Source organism: Crinia signifera, chromosome 5, assembly GCF_055691185.1.
Source record: "Crinia signifera chromosome 5, ASM5569118v1, whole genome shotgun sequence".
Lineage (NCBI taxonomy): Eukaryota > Metazoa > Chordata > Amphibia > Anura > Myobatrachidae > Crinia > Crinia signifera.
The window spans coordinates 278,901,974-278,917,550 of NC_139221.1; the positions used below are offsets into that span (position 1 = coordinate 278,901,974).

At 41.5% G+C, this 15,577-nt stretch overlaps 1 protein-coding gene across 7 annotated transcripts in view; it reads right to left on the reverse strand.

Moving 5' to 3' along the window:
• Positions 1–15,577, reverse strand: part of LOC146081108 (sodium channel protein type 5 subunit alpha-like) — a 388,187-nt gene that overhangs the window by 3,618 nt on the left and 368,992 nt on the right. For all 7 annotated transcript variants that reach the window (XM_083189076.1, XM_083189080.1, XM_083189078.1 and 4 more), the window contains 3 exons: positions 12,745–12,882; positions 5,246–5,350; positions 3,797–4,067 (listed from right to left, as the gene is read on the reverse strand). In XM_083189076.1, the coding sequence (XP_083045202.1) occupies positions 3,797–4,067; positions 5,246–5,350; positions 12,745–12,882 (514 nt within the window). The remainder of the gene's footprint in view (positions 1–3,796; positions 4,068–5,245; positions 5,351–12,744; positions 12,883–15,577) is intronic.

Below are 15,577 nucleotides of genomic sequence, written 5' to 3' on the forward strand. Positions count from 1 at the left end.
AATTGACCCGATTTTTCTGTTCAATGCCTCAATTGACCCGATTTTTCCATAGGAAACAATGTTAAATGGCCCACAGAGGCCAAATAGGCACCCTAAAGTGTGAAATGGCCCCCACAATTGTTAACGCCACCCCACGATCAACGTGAACCCGAAGCGTGGCGAGCGCAGCGAGCCCGCGAGGGGCGGCAGTACGCGTCCTACGACCTTTTCATACCCCCACTATCCACGTCGGCGTAGAGTTAAGAATAGAATAGTGTGGCGAGCGCAGCGAGCCACCGAGCCCGAAGCATGGCGAGCACAGCGAGCCCCGTGAGGGGACGCGGATACCTGTGAAGCCCGCGAAGGGACGCGTTTACCTGTGAAGGTATCCGCGTCCCCTCGCGGGGCTCGCTGCGCTCGCCACGCTTCGGGCTCGGTGGCTCGCTGTGCTCGCCACACTATTCTATTCTCAACTCCACGCCGACGTGGATAGTGGGGGTATGAAAAGGTCGTAGGACGCGTACCGCCGTTGACGTTGATCGTGGGGTGGCGTTAACAATTGTGGGGGCCATTTTACACTTTAGGGTGCCTATTTGGCCTCTGTGGGCCATTTAACATTGTTTCCTATGGAAAAATCGGGTCAATTGAGGCATTGAACAGTAAAATCGGGTCAATTGAGAAATTTAACATTGATCCCTATAGGAAATCGCGGGCATCGCGTCGGTCGCGTCGCACCCGATTTTTAGTGCATTCAATGGCCGCGATGCCCGCAATTTTTTTACCTGCGATGCCCACGATCAAAATCGTGGGCGCCGTGCTAGGTAAAGAGTACCGTTTCAAATAAGCCTTATTCACTAGTTCCCGATAGTTAAGGCTATTTAAATAGGGCATAGGTTCCCGGAAGCAGCACTTGCACTTGGGTTGCTAGGTCCTAGAACAACAAGCTGCAGCCAGTAGCGCTGCGGCAGATCAACTGAAAGCATCCAAGGGATGCTCTAGGCCTGCAGCCTGTACAGCCGATGTCATGCCATGCTCCACTTCCAAAGTCCAGCCGCTTGGCATTATACTATAGGTTTTTGCAGTGGTGTCAACATGGGGCAGCAATGAGCCTTGCTCCAGCCCTGGCAGTAAATTTTCTTATTTAGATAAGTAACATTTCTTTAAGAAATAGACTGATTAATATTTGCTTTTTCTATTCCTATAATGTTTTCACCCTTTTTATTTTCTCAAAAGTGAAACTGTAATAAATCGGGATTCTGGTCCTCTGCGTGAGCCTTATCACTGCAGATTAGTAAATAGACCTCATATGTGTAGGGGCACTTGTACTGTAATACTTATTTCATATAAGGGATCTTATTTTCACTTTGTAAATCATTTTAACAAAAGCTCCTTCTGACATAAAGCACATACTTTATATTACCAATCTTCTATTGTGACTTCTCCATGAGAAATTGCTGTCATCTGTCAATGAAACAATGAAAATAGCACAGCACCCAGAATTTTTCATCTGGTTCTAGTAATGGATTTAATGAGAAATCTGTTTCTTCTTATGGAGTTCCTTGTGTTTTTACATGCTTCAGCCAAACTGTGCACAAAAGTAAAAAAAAAAAAGCTTGCCCCCATATTAATTACTCATATGCATACGTATTTCTCTTTAAGAGGGATTATATAATATATATATATAATCATATATAATTATATTTATGCTTCTAAGAACTTTACATTTTCTAGACAGTGATATTGATGTGTTATTTGTCATTTATTAACACTTTATTACCCAGTAATATTAATTGTATAGTGTATTCAACATGGAGTATTAAAGAGTTTTAATATATTTAATTAGAATTTTTTTGTTATTTATTTACTGAAATGTTAAGTTTTGTCTCCCTGTACTGTTCCTTTGTACGGCGCTGCAAAACACTTGTGGCGCCTTATAAATAAATTCAGCATCATAATAACAATAATAACAATAATAACATTTTTACGTAAAAATATATCATACCTATAAGAACTTATTTGGATGACTAGGGGGGAGATTTATCAAAGCTTTGAGAGGGATAAAGTACCAACCAATCAGATTCTGACATGTTCTAAACACAGGAGCACATTGGGCGGTACTTTAGGTCTCTCCACGTTATCTATCTCCAGCTTTGATAAACGTGGGTTTGGAGCACTTATTGATATGTCTTATTTAAAACTCAAGAAAGCAATCCCAAAATATATGGCTGAATCAGGTTCATATAAAAAATAAGTCATGTTTGCCGGTTAGGTGCTCTTTGTTCACACTAGACATCTTCAGTGCATTAGTGTGTGTGTGTGTATTTATGTTTTAAACAGCTGTTCTTAGTTGCTGAGGTGGTTTCCCTACTCTTAACCTGCTTCGGCCGGGTACCTAATTTGGTTGACTTTTTTTTTTTTTTTTGAGATTTCTTGAGATATTGCTAATTTTGTCCCAATTATAATAAATCTTGTGGAAATTGTTTTTCACTATAATGAAAAAAATATTAAAGTGTTATGTAGAAATCAACCCACTCAGGCCAAAGCGGGATACTGCTTGCTACTATCTCTATTTGCTTATTTTGCACCTGGAGATCAGTAAAATGGAAACAGTTTATCTACATAATAAATAAATTACAAAAACTATATGAATATATGTTTCACTAACTGCAGCTAATGCAAAGCACATGTTCACATTTTCTTAATACATTCACCCACATGGTAATTACACAGATTCTGAATCCAAAGCAGAACACACTCTAATTGACAACAACATTTTGTTTCTAGAGACACATGTGAGTCACACAGATTTCCTCATATCTACAAATCGAAACCTCATGTAATGTGTGTATATGTGTGACACAAAAATGAAATAAACTTTAAGAAATTAAACTTTGATAATAACCCTATGGTTGTGCAGAATGGGCCGGGAAACTGAGACTCTGATACCATGTTTGGTGCAAATGGAATTGCTTTTTTGCTGCTACTTCCTGTTACCTTCTTTAAACAGCCCCAATTGTCAATCACTAGGATCGTGATGTAAGCACAGTCAGATGATAATAGTTCAACTGTGTAATTATTGGCACAAGGTACCCATACCTCACAACTGTCCCGCGGTGCCCACTTAAGAGATGCTGTGCGTCTGTGCACAGTATCTCTTCAGTGTAGGAAAGAGGGAGGGCAGGGAGGGGGCAGGGGGGTGCCCAGTCACTAGGAGAGTGCTGGGTAGGCCCCCAAAAGTAATAAAAACAGGAGTCACACCACTAGGCCCCACCTCTTTTACCAAAGGCCGTGCCCACCATCTCCTTAACCATGCTCCTTTCCAGGATGACCATGCCTTTGCCGTGGCAGATCCCGGTTTGCACAGTGGCAAAGTTGGGAGGTATGCGTAAATCAATTTGTCAGGAACACAGGGGCAGATTTATTAAGCTCGGTGAAGTGATAAAGTGTCTGTTTTTTATCACCGGCCAATCAGCTTCTAACTGTGAAGTTATAGGCTTGGTTTGAAAAATTACAGGTAGGAGCTGATTGGCCAGTGATAAAAACCAGACACTTTATCACTTCACCGAGCTTAAGAAATCTGCCCCACAATGTTATAGAGGCATTGACAAAAAATTCAACCAAAAGTAGATATCTTTTGCTCCAACATAGTATGTATTTCTATTCATACATGTGTCCATAGTAATTGTTACCATCCTCTGCCTGGCTATGCTCCTTTAGAAAACCATACAAAATATCATTTAGAAACAAAATATTGCAGTAGTATTCCTCACGTTACTCAAAGTCATTTTTTGAAATAAAAAGTATTTGTTTTTCTTACCAACAACGGAAAGGATCACCACAACAAAATCGAAGATGTTCCATCCGATAGTGAAGTAATAGTACCTGAGCGCCAAGATTTTCAGCATACATTCCCCAGAAAAAATGACCACAAATGCCAGGTTAATATAGTAAAGTAAATTCTCTATGTCATCAGTCTGTTCATCTGTTTCCACCATCATTGTGACCATGTTAAGACATATGAGGACCATGATGATAATGTCAAATGCTTGCTTGGTTACCACATCAAAGATGAATCCTTGAAATTTGTTCTACAAAATAAATAGCAGAAGCTTTATTATGACAATAGTTGGAAATTACTTAGAGTACGAAGCTTTTGAACAAATGAACAACAAGATTCATAAAAAAAAAACACAAACCATAATTAAAAAAAAAAAAACTTAAATACTGCAAATGTATTTTAAGACCTCTCACCTCATTGCTTGCTGAAATACATTCTCAAGTTCTGTATAAAGGGTAAAGAATTACTGTCACAGAATGGGGTGCAGCTTGGAGCTGAGGTACTGACCTGGACCTGCCTTCTGTATTTTTAAATGCCCCAACTCTGTTCTCCATAGTGCAGACAACGACCTCTACCACGCTAGTTTGAGCATGGCTCAGACACAGTCCACATGGGCCAGACCCAATGCATGCTTCATGGCAAGCTCTAACCTGGGACCGGTTTGCTGGGCTGTGAGTGTTTGGAACCCAGCGAGTAGGTGATTTCCCTCACACTGCACCGCAGAGTTTCCCACCCCTTTGCACTGCTGCAAACGCACATAGGGGGGAAATCAAATGATTTCTCCCCTGCTCGCAAGCACCGAGTAAGTAAAGACTTTCTCAGCGCTTTAGTGGCAGGGCGTTTACTAGAAAATTTCCATTGAGAACATTTAACAATGTACCCTCGCCCCCCCCCCTCCTTACACATTTTAAATGAGAACATTTCTGTCTATGACACCTGTGCAAAAAGGAGCGTGACATTGCTTAAAGGGGTGTGGCCTTGCAGGAAATGCTATCTTACACTCAAGTTACACTCCTAACACCTTAATATGCCCTACATAGTAGTGCCATACACAAATCATGGCATGCAGTTAGGTTACAAACTATTAAACTACCTGCTTGTCAGGGGTTGGTGCCTGCCTGGATTTACTGCAGGCTAAAGCATCTTACACCCCTATTCCTGGCACTACCTGGAACCATTATTCTCACACATACTGTAAATTTTTCCTGTTACTAAAGGTTCTACTGGACCACTAGCGTGCCTCCTCTGAGGTGGCAGACATTTTGGAAGGGACATTTTCAGCAGTATTCTATGTGGTCTATGCAACTGCACGGCTCGTTCAGCCCCAGAAACTACACTGTATTCCTTCAAGTACAGGCAACTAGTGTAGGGACAGAGCATTATTGACTCTCATAAGTTCAAGAAATATAAATGACAGTAATATATTACCTTTGGCCTTGGAATTGGTTTTTGAGGCTTTTTTGAACCCAGCTTCTTCATTGCATTATAATATTTCTTTTGTTCCTCTGTCATAAAAATATCCTGGCCCCCTAAGTAATATGATCAACAAAAAATAGTATTATTTTTGTTGTTTTGGAAAGTAATGGAATAAAACATTGTTTGGAATTAAACAATATAATACTGTTACATAATATAAGACTGTTACATAGAAGCTAATATAATTGTATTTTCCAGTTACTAATTGATGGTGCTTTAGAGGAAAAAGTTGGTTTGGGGTCAAACTTCTTTAAGTAGCAATGTAATGTATTAAATTAAAATTTACAAATAATGAGGTAATTATATTGCAATTAAAAAAATGTTGTTATATAATTACATTTATCCTCCAGAATAATAACTTTATCAAAAAATAAAATTACTGTAATTAACAACCTAAATAAAAAGACAATTAGGGAAGTGTGAAGAAAGCTCATTCCCTTTATTTATGGTATAATAGAATTAGTTCTTCATTATTAAGGAATGTGCCAAATAATATTTGAGTACCTAGATTTTTTTTTAAAGTGGAACAAAGTGTACACGCATATTTATTTTATATTGTGCAATTTATAATAAAACAAATAAAAAATAGTTGTTGGATATGTTATTCTTTTAGGTGATATACAGAATATTATAAAAATATTGAAACATGCATCAAGTTCTTGATTTGCTGGAGATATTTCAAACGCTCAAGTGGATTTTTTTGTAAACACAATTTTTAATTGAAAAAACTGAAAGTGGCAGTGTTTATGTTATAAAACAGTGATCAACATCGATAAAGTACTGTTTTAAAAATAATTGTAAAAAAGAAAATATAAAACCAAGGGGAAAATGAGGGGTATAGAAACAGGGGAACAATGAGGAGAACAAAAGGGAAGAAAAAAAATGCAAAAATCACAATTAGAACTAGAAGTGAAACATACACCTTATAAAGGATTATACAGTAGTGTTGCAATTGGGGCCTTACATGCTCATGTAACAAAATAAAAAGTCAAAATTTAAGAGCAAACAGCAGTCTGAGCCATATTCACAGTATAATATTGAGAACCATTTGATCACTGAAGTGGATTTTTGGTACTTATGTATTATCTGGGCTCCCATGTTAAATGCACCCCATTTTTTCATACCCCTACTATCCAACTACGCATGGAGTTGATTTTATATAGTGTGGCGAGCGCAGCGAGCCACCGGGCCCGAAGCGTGGCGAGCGCAGCGAGCCCCGCGAGGGGACGCGGTCTCATAAGAAAAACGGGAGCCCAGATATTACATAAGTACCGGATTTTTAAATAAAATGTAGAAAGTGCTTTAGTTCTGGTTACTCTACTGAGTGTTATGCTTCTTAGAGGCTGTATATAAGCTTTTATTGCACCAGCACTTATTTATATCATTCATTTACAAACCAAGGGTGTGCACCATATCTTTCAATAGTGTGTTATGGAACTATCAAGCAAGAAGAGAAAATAATTTGAATTTTGAGCCTGACAAAAAGAACATATTCAAATTTATTTTGTATTTATTTATATTCAAAAGGTTTTATTATTATTTTTATTATTATTTTTATTATTTTACATTCATAAATCCAAAAGCAAAATATTGGTTTTCATACACTTTATTTATGTTAATATTTTGCTGTAGGTTTATGAATATAAAATAATAAATAAAACGGTACTTGTGAGTTATCCGGGTTGCCGATTTTGTCCTTAAGTTTGGTTAACTTAAGGACACCCGACCGACGCGATGCCCACGATTTAGCTCCAAATCGGGGGCATCGCGTCGGTCGTGGCCGTTATAAGGGGCCGCGACGCGATGCCCCCGATTTCCCATAGACAGTAATGTTAAAAGACACGATATCGGGGGCATCGCGTCGGTTGTGGCCGTTATAAGGGGCCGCGACGCGATGCCCACGATTTCCCATAGACAGTAATGTTAAAAGACGCGATGGACCTGATTTCCCATAGACAGCAATGTTAAAATAAAATTACAATGTGAAATTGGGCAATATGTTTTTAAAAAAAATGTTTCATGGCCCCCCACCACCGTTAACGCCACCCCGCTATTGACGCCAACCCGAAGCGTGGCGAGCGCAGCGAGCCCGCGAGGGGCGGCGGTACGCGTCCTCCGACCTTTTCATGCCCTACTATCCACTAGGGCGTGGAGTGAGAATAGAATAGTGTGGCGAGCGCAGCGAGCCACCGTGCCCGAAGCGTGGCGAGCGCAGCGAGCCCCGCGAGGGGATGCGGACACCTGTGAAGCCCGCAAGGGCACGCGGATACCTGTGAAGGTGTCCGCGTCCCCTCGCGGGGCTCGCTGCGATCGCCACGCTTCGGGCTCGGTGGCTCGCTGCGCTCGCCACACTATTCTATTCTCACTCCACGCCCTAGTGGATAGTAGGGCATGAAAAGGTCGGAGGACGCGTACCGCCGCCCCTCGCCACGCTTCGGGTTGGCGTCAATAGCGGGGTGGCGTTAACGGTGGTGGGGGGCCATGAAACATTTTTTTTAAAAACATATTGGCCAATTTCACATTGGAATTTTATTTTAACATTGCTGTCTATGAGAAATCGGGTCCATCGCGTCTTTTAACATTACTGTCTATGGGAAATCGTGTCGGAAATCGGGTCCATCGCGTCTTTTAACATTACTGTCTATGGGAAATCGTGGGCATCGCGTCGCGGCTCCTTATAACGGCAACGACCGACGCGATGCCCCCGATTTCGGGCGCGATGAAAAAATCGGCAGCCCGGATAACTCACAAGTACCAATAAAACAAATCTATTAACTATGAAGAAGCAAAAAGTCAATTTTAAATTGCAGTTTTCCAGATTTAGATTTTTTTCTTTTCTTGCATCATGCTTCTTAACCTCAATGGCCACACTGAAATGGCTTAAGTGTGTGTGTGTGTGTGTGTCGGGGGGGGGGGGGGGTCTGTGCATTCTGATTAATTTCAGGTGATCTCTGTTGTGTTGACCATCTGAGTGCCAACATCTATGTGAGAGATGTTCAAAATATCCAGTAAAAGTGCCAGCATCACTCACATTTCCTATATAAATACAATTTTTGGTGTCAAATTTTTTATATTAACTAAATAAAGTACATTACTGGTCATTATGATGAATATAAATATGTTTGCTTGCCATTTTTCACACCTATTTTGGCAAATTCACTTGGCATTTAAAGGGGTTAAATTATTTACATTTAAATGTGTGTTTCTTCCATAGCTAGTGTGAGTATGGTACAGTACATTGCTGATTGGTCCCTATATTAAAGGATTAAAGCAGGGACAGGCAACTGGCGGAACACGGTCCACCTCCGGACCGCTGCTAGTTTCAGGAGTTTAAACTGTCTGCTTTTTTATCCGCCAGCTGCGTTCCCAGGGATGCATTGTGGCTGATGCGCGGGTGATGTCACCGCGCACCCGCACGCAGATCAGTCGGCGCCGTATGCTGAGGCTGCAGAATCGCTGGGGGAAGACAGCAGGAAGGCCAAGTGGGAGCAGTGGCGGCATGATGACCTGACGAGAGCAGCCGCGGCAGCAGCGACGATGATGAAAGCCCCCAGTAAGATTAAATATAAGATGGGACTCATCATGGACTCATCATGGTCCCACAGCAGTGGGAACCTGACCATCTCTCATCCTACCTACTGTTTATGCCCACTTCTTTCCCTTCTGTGTCACCCCTGTCTGTCTAACCCTCCCCTTTAGAATGTAAGCTCTCACGAGCAGGGCCCTCTCTCCTCATGTGCCTTTCTTAGAATATATAAAGCACTGCCACCCTGATGATTGTTTCAGTGTCCTTTCCCCTGATGCAACTATCCATATTAACCATGTACTTGTCCTAAATTGTCTTGAAATGTAATTCGTTATGTGTTCTTGCTCATAACTATGCTCTGTAAAGCGCTGCGTAATTTGTGTGCGATATATACAAAACTGTTAATAAATAAATAAATAATGGGGATAGGGTTTCTTCTAAGTACTTCTCAGTACCATATATATATATATATATATATATATATATATATATATATACATATATATATATATATATATATATATATATATATATGGTACTGAGTACTACTTTGTAGTACTACTACTTAGTATTTCAAAGTATTTTAATCAAGGTCCAGAAAATTTAATAAATAAATAAATAAATAAATATTATATATATATTTCATTTTCTGGACCTAGATTAAAATACTTTGAAATATACGGACTCCGTAAGAATTTACTTGCCTACCCCTGGATTAAATAAACCCTTCAGGTGAAGACACATAATTCACACACACACACACACACACACACACACACACACACACACACACACACACACACACATCTAGGGTGTATAACACTCTCCTCTTATCCTGAAGCTGTGGACATGTATGGATATTTTTCATTTCATGGCACCAACCGTATGAGATGTAAAAAGGAATTGCATTATATCATCTTCCCATCCAAAAGCAAGATCTCCCATACCCAGTCTATCAACTATGAGCCATTAATCCAACAAGCGGAGCATACTTTATAATCCGGGTTTCATATACTTATAATACTTCATATTTTGTTACTAACAGATTCCTAACACTGTTCTTGCTAGAGTTAACGCCCATGTTTTATTCACTTTCTTAGTGTTATCGCATACATTTGGGATCGGGGTGTAACCAAGTATACTACTAGGCTGTTTACACTAATTACAACACCACCAAGTATTTCCCACATACAGAGGGAGCACCTCTCTGCCAGCTCAGGGAATCACTGGCAGAGATGCGCTCCATCTGACGGGGACACGCGAGCGTCTCACACGCTCGTGCGTCCCCCATCACACGGCCACAGGAAGCAGATTCCCTGCCCATCTCAGCTTCCGGGAGACGGGCAGGGATGGTGGGGGCAGCTACGAGGGGAGGACAGGGAGCAGCGGGGAGGCAGCGGCGGGCTCTGTAAGAACAGGGCACACGAGCATCTCGTGCATGCATGCCCCCTTCTGGAGGATGGCAAACAGCAATTCTATCACCAGGAGCAGCTCTAATGAGACCTGCTCCATCTGTACCAGACTATCATTTTAATAATTCAATCCTATTGTTTGCAAAGGGTTCACATTACTGTTGCATTGTGTTTCAATGCAGAACGCGAAACCCTTGTGGGTTGATTTCTGCCGGAGTTGACACAAATTTGATCAGAGCAGTGAGCACATTTGTGCGAGTTTGGGCTGCCGTAAAGTGCGGCTGTTGAAGTAATTGACATGACCCTTTATAGTAAAAGGAACAGCATCCTCCAACAGCTCCCTGCTAACTGGGTTGCAGGTCTTCCCAGTAATCACACATAGAGTATTTTCCTGGGTTGTTTGAGTAATTTGTAATTTGCCTGAATGCATTTAATCAGGGCCGCCAATTGTTGGGGCCCGGGACTGACCTACAGTCTGGGCCCCCAGGTGCACAGTGCCCCACATTACCATCCGCACCCCCCCTGCGCGCGCCCGCCCACCCCTGCCTGCCAGCACCCCGCCTCCCCCTACGCCATAACTTACCATCACGCGGCATCGCTCCTTCAGCCTCCCTCCACCGTCAGCCTGTTCAGGTCTGGACTGGACTCCGGAACGTCAGTGCGCACACTGCACAGTGCTGTGCAGCCTGCAGAGTGCCGAGCCCCTCTGTGTCCTAGGCTCGGTGCTCTGCAGGCTGTACTGTGCGTCTCTGGCTGGGGGGCCGCCGGGGCCGGGGAGAGGTTTGGCACCGATGTGGGCAGATGCCTGGGCCCCTCCAGAGGCCGGGGGCCCGGGACAGCTGTACCCAGGGCACTCCCCTGTCGGCGGCCCTGCATCTAATAATATAAGTAACTGCTTTGATACAATGTAAAGTTAGAAATCAGATTATTTATCTTTCTCCTGCATTTGGGTAAATCAATGTCACCTCTTTGTAGCAGTAAAATATCACGCCTGTCGGCTGGTTTCTTGTGTAACAGCACATGTGAGCTTATGATAAAGCTGCCATATTCTTCTAACAGGATATTCTCCTATCTTTCTCTACCTAAGATACCATTTCAGATGAGTAACGAGTTCCACTGAGTCATTATAGAAAAAGTGTCTTTGAAAGTTTCCTCGCTTATCTGATTCAGCTTTATGAATCCTGGATTTTACGTCTGGGGTAAAGTGAATGTTTTATATTATTCGTCTCTGAATCAATGAACAGAAGTTCAGTGAAGGATAAACTGGCAGATGTTTCACCAGGGAATACGATTTACAAAGAGCATGCAATAAATGTCTAATAATATACGGACATAATAGTAGCTGACATTCGTGGATGTGGACAAGGTCCCTTCGAAAGAAAGTAACTACCAATACACCTTGGGCCTGATTCTGGTTCACTCGTACAAGGAAATTCTCTCTCTCTAGACCTTACGCGTCTAACCAGACAATGTTGCAACCTCCAATCTTTCAAATTCTTCCTATTTTCACTAAAACCTAGACTACATCCACCGGAATCTCTTTCTGGAAAATAGCCTACACCTACATGACAGTATACCTTTGGGCATAACGTCCTCTTCTCACAAACCTAGTCTATACCCACCAGATGCTATAACTCTGTGAGATACAGTACTTCCTCTTCTCACTGAAGCCTAGCACCCATCTGATACTAAACCTACGGACAACACTCACCTGGTACTATATTTCTGGACAACACTCACCTGATACTATATTTCTGGACAACACTCACCTAATACTACATTTCTGGACAACACTCACCTGATACTATACCTCGAGGCGACAGTAACCTGATACCATAATTCTACGTGCTAAATCCTCTTCTCATTAAAAACTAGCCCACACCCACTCAATACTATACCTCCTGGCATAAGCTGCTACTGTTCTATACCTCTAGCTCTTGTCCTATCATCTTCTACTTCTAGACCGCATGTTCTAAAACCCAGGTCCTCAGGACCCCCACAGTTCACGTTTTCTAGGTCACCTGGGGATTTTTAAAATGTGACAGTTAGTGATACACAGAGCTCCTGCCGGGAGACTTGAAAAATGTGACCTGTGTGGGTCCTGAGGACCAGGTTTGAGAACCACTATTCTAGATTATAAGCTACGATAAGCAGGGCACGCTTTACTTTGTGCCACATGTCTGCACTTCTGCCTCAACCTTGTATGTCTTTCATGTCAACCGTTCCATGTTGACCTAATGCATGTTGACCTTTTTCATGTGTCGACCTTTTTCCTGTTGACTTATTGACTGTCGACCTAATTACTATTTACATATCGACCGTATCCCGATTGAGATGCTCTATTTAAAAATAAAATAGTCTTATAACATGATGAATAAAATATACATGTTATTGTCAGTATATGAAATACCCACGTGTATTTCTTCCCCTTACTTCTACCCCATTAATGTGGTTAGGGTACACAGCGGCACAGTGTGTGCACAGATGAAACATGATGAGGGTATGATACTTATCTTCTTCTTTTGTTGATTGAAATTGTCTATGATGACACCAATAAAAAGGTTCAAGGTGAAGAAAGATCCAAAAATGATGAAAATGACAAAATACAGGTACATGTACTTATTTTTCTCATATATTGGCTGCTGTTCTTGCTATAAAAGAAAAATAATGAATTAATACATAAATATTACATTATTGTACATGAGTTATATATGGTGCTGTATATCTACATTAATACAGTCTAGTATTGCTTCGTACCATTCAATAGACTTTGCATTGGTCACTGTAACAAAGGCTAAATAACGTGGTTATAAAACACAAATGCAGGTACTGTGGGACAGTAATCGACTGAACTACGTGCATTCCTAATCAAAATAACCTACGGCAAATCGCTAAGGGCGATGTTCCTAGAGGCATCTACACTGCACATGTGCAAATATCCAGGAAAATGGCCACAACACTTTTTTCCCAGTGACTTCTGTCTGTTGTGTCAGACTATGGTATATATTCAATTGATGCCGGATCCATTCCGACATTCTTTTGCCGGAATGGTTGCGGCTTTCATTATTCAATCCAGTGTCCAAATCCAGATATTCGGGTTTGGCCACTGATTGACGCTCACCCGGCCGGTGCTCGGACCAGATGATTGCGGCAGCGGGAGATGGGACCCGAGACAGAGCCTGGATGGTGCCAGGTGAGCTGCTCTCACCCAGCCCGGTAGCGGGTAGGCACGGGAGTCAGCGGGAGGGTGCTGGTGGGTGCAGGCAGTGGCGTGAGGGAGCGGGCTGCGGCGGACAGGAGGACAGCGCTGTGTAAGCTGCTGCTGCTGCTCACCCGGCACCATCCTCCCTGCCTCAATCTGGCATTTTGTTATTTTGGATTGAGAATGATGGGTGGATTAGCGGCTATTCCGTCAATCCACCTGCTTTTCGGCATGTTAAAACATTTCGACATGCCGGAAAAAAAAGCTATCATTGAATAGATCAGAACTGCTTCCGATCTATTCATGTCGAAAACTGCCTTCTTTTCCGCAAGATGGCAGTTTCCACACTCATTGAATATAGCCCAGTGTGGGACTCCAGTGAGGTCAATATAAATATATGGGTGCAGGGTGTGCGCTATGGCCCCACCCTTGAAAGTATGTGCAGCAACATTTTTATAAAATGGCCACATAAAAATGGCTAATCTGCCACACAGACACAAATGAATCCATTGGTATAAGTGGCTCCTTGGCCTTTTGCGCAAAAAGAGAAAATCTCCTAGTTTCCCAAATCCCTTCATTTAAATATCAGTCAGACATTTGAATGGCTTTTTGCTGCGCAAATTAGAATATGTTCCCATCTTTGACTTTCAAGGCTCCATCTTTTTATCATTACAGGTCATAAACACACACATGCAGACAATATTACATAAATAATGTTATTTAACACAACGACGCCTGTTTTCCCTCTAAAATTACAGTCTAAAACAGTATGTAGTGTTTTCAGCCATATTGATGCTGTAAAACACAATACACTTATTGTGAGAATGTCAGACTCTATTTGTGTTGGTTAATAATTGTAAGTCACTAATCACCATGAGGACTGTATAATACAACTCATAATAGGGGAAATGTGTGCATATAAATTCTTTTATATGTCTGAGCTCCTCCTGAAACCTCCTCAATTCACTCTGTAGATTATTTTATATCATCTGGAATATAGATCGGGATAATAAGAACCATGTGTCAATCAGTTCTCTCACCGCATAGAATACAATGACAGAAGAGACCACCAAGTGTAAATGAGAGCCAGCAAGAAGAAATAATTATATTACTAATGTTTTACATTCATCGCCACTTTTCTTGCTGCCACTAATGCTTGTAAAAAAATAAAGTTATTTAATTAACAATGTGAATGGGAATGCGTCAGAGTTTTCTAATGCCAGCAACCTGACTGGTTTTAATGAATGCATAACTTTTAGTTTACGCTACTATTTTTAGTTCACATTATACGGTACATAATACAGAGGGGAGATCTATACGGTACACAATACAGAGGGGATATCTATACGGTACAATATACAGAGGGGAGAGCTATACGGTACATAATACAGAGGGAAGATCTATACGGTACATAATACAGAGGGGAGATCTATACGGTACATTATACAGAGGGGAGAGCTATACGGTACATAATACAGAGGGGAGATCTATACAGCACATAATACAGAGGGGAGATCTACACGGTACATAATACAGAGGGGAGATCTACACGGTACATAATACAGAGGGGAGATCTATACGGTACATAATACACAGGGGGGATCTATACGGTACATAATACAGAGGGGAGATCTATACGGTACATAATACAGAGTGGAGATCTATACGGTACATAATACAGAGGGGAGATCTATACAGTACATAATACAGAGGGGAGATCTATATGGTACATAATACAGAGGGGAGATCTATATGGTACATAATACAGAGGGGAGATCTATATGGTACATAATACAGAGGGGAGATCTATATGGTACATAATACAGAGGGGAGATCTATACGGTACATAATACAGAGGGGAGATCTATACGGTACATAATACAGAGGGGAGATCTATACGGTACATAATACACAGGGGGGATCTATACGGTACATAATACAGAGGGGAGATCTATACGGTACATAATACAGAGTGGAGATCTATACGGTACATAATACAGAGGGGAGATCTATACGGTACATAATACAGAGGGGAGATCTATACGGTACATAATACAGAGGGGGGATCTATAAGGTACATAATACAGAGGGGGGATCTATACGGTACATAATACAGAGGGGGGATCTATACGGTACATAATACA